This window comes from Limulus polyphemus, unplaced genomic scaffold, assembly GCF_000517525.1.
Source record: "Limulus polyphemus unplaced genomic scaffold, Limulus_polyphemus-2.1.2 Scaffold88, whole genome shotgun sequence".
Taxonomy (NCBI): domain Eukaryota; kingdom Metazoa; phylum Arthropoda; class Merostomata; order Xiphosura; family Limulidae; genus Limulus; species Limulus polyphemus.
The window spans coordinates 688,123-696,956 of NW_013665698.1; the positions used below are offsets into that span (position 1 = coordinate 688,123).

The 8,834-nt window shown below is 32.2% G+C and overlaps 1 protein-coding gene across 1 annotated transcript in view; it reads right to left on the reverse strand.

Moving 5' to 3' along the window:
* The window catches only part of LOC106468408 (hemicentin-2-like), a 52,482-nt gene extending 47,995 nt beyond the window's left edge, over positions 1-4,487 (reverse strand). Inside the window, exon 1 of the mRNA XM_022397486.1 lies at positions 4,254-4,487. Within this exon, the coding sequence (XP_022253194.1) occupies positions 4,254-4,323 (70 nt within the window). The 5' untranslated portion in view covers positions 4,324-4,487. The remainder of the gene's footprint in view (positions 1-4,253) is intronic.
* Between the last annotated feature and the right edge of the window lie 4,347 nt (positions 4,488-8,834).

Consider the following 8,834-nt stretch of genomic DNA (forward strand, 5'->3'; position numbering starts at 1 on the left):
ATATATATATATATATATATATATATATATATATATTGCTTTGGGCAATATATAGAAGGAAAAAAAGACACAAAAATTTCTATGAAATCACGTCAATCACGTGACAAAAATGTAATTTATCAAACTTAGACAGTTTTCATTGAAACATTGTTGTTCCTGACATATAAAGTTTCCTTTTAATTTCTCGCTTTTGTTCTTTCTCATGTTTGTATTTAATAAAATAAAGTAGATACACTTTTTGCCCTCCAAGAAATTGTCTTTCAAAACAAAAATTATGTAGTCTCTTATCTTATAAGAACTCTCTTTTATTACGTAATGAAGTCTTGGTTGAATCAGGTCTAACAGTTTTAAATACAAAAATTTTAATACAGTATCATTCTATTTTAAACCCAATTCCTTTATATTCAAGTATCCATTTGACTTTGATTGAAGATGGTACATATTAGCTATGTTGTTTTTTCAGCTCACCCAATCTGTTGAGCAGTGAAGAGTAACATACGTTTTGTATACAAGTGTATCCCAGGTGAGACAGTTCAACCGAACAGATATATACAGATTTTTCTTACCTTTGTTGGCTTGTAGTTTTAGAATTTTGAGTAAGAAAACAAGAACAGCAAATAGAAGTTAGACAACCCGAAAATTCCGAGAGGACATAAGTGCATATGATTAAATTCGAAATGTAGAAAAATGAGCGTGACGTGAGTATTGGATGTAGAAACTAGTTAGAGGAAGTAGTGTATCACAATTCTGTAATTCCAGTTTCGTGAACATACCAAAAGAAAGACAGTGAAAAAATTATTTGTGTCATTAAAAATGTATATTATGATATGTATTTTAATTAGGAGGTCAGTTATATAAACAATCTCAACGTTTTATGAGGCTAATGATACTTTACCCTAGGGCAATTGAGTAGTTTTAATAATAATTGGATTAGAACAATTTGGAATACTTATAAAAGGTACCCAAATCTGAGCCTTACTAATTTTAGCTAGCTTAAAATATTGGTTAAAAAATGACTAAGAGATCTTACGACCATATCTTAAATTATTTTACCCAGATAAGAATTAAATTAAAAGGCAAAACTTACACAATTTTAAATAAATCAAACAATACTTAGGCTGTACTTTCTTGGAAGTTTATTTTAACTTTCTTTTTAAACAATCGTTTTGAAAACAACTTTATCCGTTGATCAGAGCTCATTCAGTCGTGATACGGCTTATTGTATAGTCTGCAAAGAACGGTAGTCTTTAAGAAACGTGCAGCTTTTAATTACCGAGGAATCTTCACATTCTATTAAAACTTTCAGTTCTGAGTGATAGGACTCTACATAATTTAAAAAACGTGTACGTAGATCAATGTTTGAATTATTAAGTACACAGCTCAGTACGGTAACCAATTCATCCCACGACAAGTGCCTCTTATGAGTCATTACCTTACAGACAAATATCTAGAATTCTAGCAGCTATTCATTAATTTATTCAATAATATTCCTGTTTCTAACTTACCACATTTATAATTAGTGTGTATAACGATTTATATTTTTGGCAGTATAATAATCTATCCGTGGAGGTGAAGCAGTAGTGATTTCGTTTTTAAAGATGATACGAGAGATTATTTCAACAATAAGTTCATGACTCTTGTAGTTATTCTTTCGTAGAGTAAATACGTCGCGTTCACCAGTTATTTTATTCGCCACAATTTCGCATACCGAAACTAGACAAATACACATAAATATACGTGTGTAATTGTACTAAGCCGCTTACGCGATAAAACTAAACGGCGTAATAACGTTCGTATAATCAAAAACGAAGTTTCTAGTTTCTGATTACTATACGATTGTCTCCTGACAAATAGGAGATTTAAGTATGATTGGCTGCGTCAATCTCCCAAGAGACCGGTAATCGTTTTATTTATGATCTAGATAAAAGGATTCCTGTCAAATTGAAAAACGTTAGTAACATAAGCATTCTTTTCTAAAGTTATATAAAATCTGGAGCATATATACAAATAAAATGTTTCATCTTTTTTTTACTTTATCGTTTAGTATCAGAAGAAAGATATGTATTTCTTTAAACCCAACAAGTTAAGTAAGCATAAGAAACAACAGAAACTCTGACAAATAAATTAATATTACTGTTAGCTATACTGACAGGGAGAGGTCCTGCCATCAGGCTTAAAAACGATGCAATATGAAATGGTTTCAGTATTATTTGCGACATAGAAAACAAAAATAAATAAAACATTGCAAGAATTAGATTTTTTTTTCAACCGCTAATAACTTGTAAATAGTTCCAAACGGATGCTTTACACATAACAAATATATACTTATAGATATCTTATCCACCATTCCGGAAGACATAATTGGAAATTAATTTTTTAAATTGAATTCATCCGATCACAGTATCGCAACATGTCTAAAATGAAATAAACGTCCGAGTCAGTACCACATTGCATTGAAGACCAGTTACGACAGATAAATACAACTGTAAGTTGAACATGGTATTCAGTAGCACTTACGTAACCCATTGTTTTACGTGGTGCCGAATAATACTTTTAGGTAGCCCGTACTTTAACATTGTGCCGAACAGTACTTTTAGGTAACCCATAGTTTAACATGATAAAGAACAACCTTTGCGACACCTCCAGTTCAAGGCGATGCTGAACACTCCTATAACCCATATTTTAACACGTGCTACACAACACTTTTACATAACCCATAGTTTAACATGGTAAACAACATTTACATAGCTCACAGTTTAACAAGGTTCTGAACAATATTTACATAAACCACAGATTAGCATGTGTTGAATAATATTTACATACTGTCAGTTTAGCACAGTGCTAAACAACACTTTTACATAATCTGCGTTTCAACATGAACTTTTAAAGAACGCAATTTTGGAAAGGTGCTAACAAAACTTGCATAGCCCACACTTTAAGTTGATGTTTGAAATTACATAAATTCAAAGTGAAACCTGATAATTTTGGTGATTTTAAATAAACTGCAACACAAACACTATCTTTTGTATAATATTAATACGTATCAGTTTGAAAACAAACAGAATATTGGGTTACCAGCTTCAAAACAAATAGAATCTGGTGCTACCAACTTCAAAACAAACAGAATCTGGCAATTTTATCTTCAGAACAAATAGAATCTGGTGCTACCAGCTTCAAATTTGAACTATTTCCAGACATTATCAGTATCCTGCTCAAAAAATCTCCGATGTCATTTACCCGTACATATTCTAAGTCCACGTACAGTATCATTCCCACAACACGTACAATGTTAAACAATTTATACTTTACTTCTAGATATTTTAATTGATAAATATACATCATACATAGTTATATTTACAGCCCCCCCTGAAGAAGGAAGGTCTTCCCCCAAAAAAATGCTCAGGTTGTTGAGCTTCTTGTTTTTTAAGTTATATATATATCCAACCAGATAATATAATCATGTAGAGGAATTTATCTACATCCACCTGAGTTTTTTTCATCATCCCCTACCCCCAGTGAACACTTTGTCATATGAAGTGCTGCCACTTTAGTCGTTTTCTAACTAGATTTAGTTGTTTTAAAATGTTTCTATTTGGAAAAAAATTCCATTTGGTTGTTGATTGAAAATTTAGTTGTATAATATGATTTGGCACTTTGTTGTTTTCATCGATACATGATATTTTTCTAACAGCAAATTGAAATAGTATTGACAGCTAATTACGGAAGTTATTTACCTAATAAAGTGGCCGTGAAAGATTATTTAGTATTTAATACGGTAACAAACAGCCCACCTTCTCCCTTCTGCCCTCACACTCCCTAAAAATTCGAACACACCCTCTAATTTTAATTTCTGGGGGAAAACACTGATCATGTATATAGTTATACAATACTCAGCTGTTGGATATTCACACTGCTTTTTCTAATTTAACGAGATCAAAGGCTATGAATTTCTACTTATAAGTTAAAATACTGAATACAATAACTCAAGAAAGAGGTAATGTCATAGAGACATGCAGTTAACAAACTGTTTAACTTATCCCTGCTACGTAAACTGGGAAAGTCGAAGGAAATGTGGGTGTGCTCTGAAAAGCCAAAAAAGGCTATGATTGTTTATTCAGCAAATAGATCATGAAAGGAAACCGTCGTATCCTTTCCAACCTGAGTAAACTGTAACCATCAATATTATAAATATGTAACCTGTAGAACACTATCATTAAATGTTAAACCACGCTGAATTAATGTATATTACTTACTAACGTCTGCCGAAATCCCTATAACAAAGGTAACAACTACAATCCAAATTCTCTTCCGCATCCTCGGCATCTTGAGGTGAAGTCACATCGCTGGTCACCCTGTCTTTACTTATCATACAGAGCACGCAAGGACTTTGGTTCTCATGTTAACACGCCACGTAGAACGAAGGCAGTTCAATGTATTGCCTCTTGAACCATACCTCGCGCAGAGCAGGGCTGAGCTTTTGTCCCTTTGGCGCGTGTTTCTTCAGACATCAGGTCACAGCAGCATGACGTCACTTCGAGGACCAACCAGCTGTAGAGCAGGTTATTGTGTTTAAATTTCACTCTCATACTAAACCAAAATTAGTAAATCTTTCAATTAGTTTTAAGGACTGAGTAGAAAAAAAATCTTAAATGTTGTATATTCATCATTACGTGTTTGCGACCTAAAAAAACAGTCACACGATTAAGTTTTTTGTTTTTTTTTACATCAAGGAGACGTTAACTTCAAACAGATTCGCACAATTCCACACAACCCGAACTTTTGCCCCATTTTTCTAATAAAAGAGTTCGCAATTATAGCAGTTTCTTTGTTCAATGAAGCAGGGCAGTAGATGTGTTGATGTCTCAGCTTTCACTTTTTACTTCAGCTCACTGATAGCTAACTCCGACTACTAAGAAAATGTAACGTCATCACTCACGAAGAAGCGATTGGTGAAGTACTTTATTTCACGCGTCACTAAAAGCTTTCAGACTGGATCATTTCCAAGGTCTTCAAGCTTTACAGAACAAGGTAATATATACTTAAAGTAATAAAGTTGGTTTTCTTTTACTACGGAGCTATTGCAAAAAATAATATATATATATATATATTTCTTCTTCTACCAACAACTAATTGGGTATAGTTCCAGAAAGAAGTAGCACCAGTAAAAATATCTTCGGTAATAATCACACCAGTAAATATGTATTCAGTACTAATAACATCGGTAAATATGTATTTGGTAATAATGTGGCACCGTTAAAAATGTCTCCATCAATAATGCAAAGTAAGATAAAATGCCACTAATTTTCAAAAAAGGAAAAAACTGGTAAAACAATCAACTTTTTGTGCACATTTATTTTTCAAATTTGCATCATTATGCTGTAATTTATCGGTACCATTGTTCCCCCAAAAAATATACACTATTCATTATGCTTATAAATCGTTGTTTGCCAATTTATTATTATATTAGCATAATGTACTTCCATACTAAACTACCTGCTCTTTATTTTAAAGATTCGTATCGAACAACCTACGAAGAAAAGTACATTTGGTTATAGCGAATTTTACCATGGATAGCTAAAAAAAGCCAAATCATTAGTTATAAGTTATCGTAAATATTGCAGTGTATTGTTACTACTACAACTAATGAATGAACTTAACAATATACAGTGACAAATAATTTTTGTTAGAAAATTAATTGAATCATTCATTAATAATTTGGATATTTTAAATGCCTAGTTGCCATTGAAATATACAAGGAAATGTTTGGTGTTTTTCAAACACACTCTGAATATAATGGAGAAAAGAAATGCCGAAAATAACCAATAACGGTATTTCTCTTCATTCTCCATTATATTCAATGTGTGTGTTTGAAAAACACCAATCATCGTAGCTCAACGAGAAAAATAACAAACTAAAGTTAACATGTGAGTCCTCCAATTATCGTATTTATATTGTATATTCTAAAAATCATCGTGTCCAGCCTTCCTGAGACTTTATAGGCAAAAATCTAAATAATAAGTTGTTTTTTCATTCACAAAGATGAAAGTTTTGATTCTGTTGTAATTAGAGGAAACCTCTGAGTTATCGAATTTACTTTATTAACGCATACAAGGTTCATATAAGGTTTAAGAGGAAACACATATTAAATGATCAATTAAAAAGATATTACGGCGCTCAGGATATAACATTTTCAGGAGATGATGGTACTTAGGATATGGTGGTATTAGGGAAATAGTAGCAATCAGGAGTTGATATATCTCAAACGAAGATGACATTCAAGAGATGATGGAAAAGAGAAGTTGGTATTTCTCAAAATAATAGGTACTCACAAGAAGGTAGAAAAAAGGAGTTGATATTTTTTTTTAAATGGCACTCATAAGTTAATATAATGCAGGAGTTGATACTTCTGTAAAAATGATTGCATTCAGGAGATGAACGTTCTCAGGAAATGTTGTCACCCAGAAATTGGTGGGATTCAGGAGATTACATTACTCAGTAAATAAAAGAAAAATACTAAATCGATACTTCATGTGAAGCTTAAATATTCGTCTACAGTTACTATAATTTATGAGCTGGTAATCACTTACCCCACCCCCATTTTAAAGAGGTTCTCCCTTATAATGCACATGCTCCAATATATTAAGAAAATCATATCGACTGCTGCAGCATGTATTAACATTGTTAATTAGAATTTTACTAGACTTTGGAAGAATGTTTAGCAGGTTATGTTTAAGCACAGATAAGATAGTATCAGTGAGTCTTCTATTTCTGAGTTTTACCAGACTTAGGAGGAACGATTAGCAGGTTATGGATAAACACAAATTAAGTAGTATCAGTAAGTCTCACATTTCTTAATTTTACCAGACTTGGGAGGAACTTTTGGCAAGTTATGGACAGCGACAAATTAAAGAGCACCGGTGAATATTCTATTTCCACATCGTTTTTTTCCTTTGTTTGAACTAGATCCAGGATGAAAATTGTTCGCTCACATCGTGAGCTCCTTTTATATTATTACTAATAGTTTATTAGACTATTAAAACGAGGAAGATTCTTCTGAGAGTCATCTATTAGATATACATGGTACATATTACCTTTACCTAATCATTCCACTAACTTTTCTGCCTTTACCTTACCATGAATAATGCAATATGGGATACTATTCTTTTACTTACTTATCTAATTTCTTATCTGGATCTTTGAGTTAAAACGTTTTAGGTGCGTTTATTAACAGATAGAGAAAATACAAAGAAAGATTTTCTGTCCAATGAAAATCTGCAAAAGGTGCGCACTGAAATTACTGACATGTGGTTTAGAGCATAGGTTAAACCATTATCTCCTTGCATTCTCGTAAACTTTCCTCTTTACCTATCCTGTGGATATTTATAAGAAACTTACGATGACAATGGAAATGTTGTGTACCTTGTTGTGGCTTTAAAAAGTATTAAAGTTTACTGGAACCTCTTCGCGCTGAAGATCAAACCGTATCATATCTGATCAATTTCTGAACAACATTTAAGTAAAAACCATTGACATTTTCTGTTGACTTTATCATTATTATTGTCTATGTACTTCCACTTGCTGGACTCTATATATTAAAATATAGAAAAACCAACAAAATAAACTTTTTAAGGAGCTTAGTTTGGCATTTTCCACTGGATTGCAACAATCGTAAGCTAAATTCCATAAACCAATAAAAAATACATTCAAACGCATGCAGATATAACAAAAACAGAAGAATCATTGTTATTTTTGAAAAGTGAATATTTCTGAACCTTTGTTCTGAGAAAAATAAAAGCCAATCTTTGCTAAAACTCAATTTCTAAAAAACAAACTGCCAACTCTACTCCTCCTATTTTTATGTTGATTCTTGAAAGAGAAGGAGAGAGTTTATCAGTTTTTTCATCCCCTACTGGCCAAGTTTCTCTTCGAAGCCATTCAAGCACTGAGCACTGAAGCCTACAGCAAAGACGGATAGATATACTGTGCCAAAATCCATGCACAGCTACTAAATTAATTCGCGTCCCGTTGCCACAGAACCATGCTCAACATTTTGGGTTTGTGAATGCATTAAAAGAGTAACGGTCGAATCCCATTATTTGGTGAAACAAGAGCAGCCAAGAGTTGGCGGTGGGTGCTGTTAACAAGTTGCTTTCCATTAGTCTATTAGTTATAAATTAGAACGGCTATGCGCGGATAGTCCTTTGTGTAAATCTGTGCGAAAATTCTGAAATAAGCAAACAAACCTTAAACAATGTTTATATATTAATATCTAAATATTACTTTTAATTTTAAATTTATCACTTTCATATGATAATAAGCAATTCAATAAAATTATTATTATTTGTTACGTATTTAAGATCTCATAATACTAAGACGTTTTGATGTTAATGATAATATTCCATTTTTAGATAAGCAAAGTGTAAAGTTTTCTGCTGATGCTCATTCCATTTTCTCTTGTACTCTTTAAGTTGAATATTTTTCACAGTAATCAGTTTAGAGAAGTGAATAGAATTACTTGGACTAACGAAAAAGTCTGTAATTTCTACGTAATGATGTAATAAATAATTCAACACAAATGGTTGTTACTAAGGGCCTCATTGGGCCACTGCATCACAGAACAAAATAGAAGGAAATGTCATTCCAATGTGTGTGTAGGTAATCTTGACAATTTGATAAACAAAAGCAAAAACTAATGTTGTACACGTAGCGTTTTAACAGATTAAACATAGAGGGAAAACGACAAAACCTGAGTTGAAATGGTCCTCATTGGAGTACGGAATTGATGTTTGTAAGAAATATTGCAAGATAATTAAAAAAAATTAATTTAAAAATGT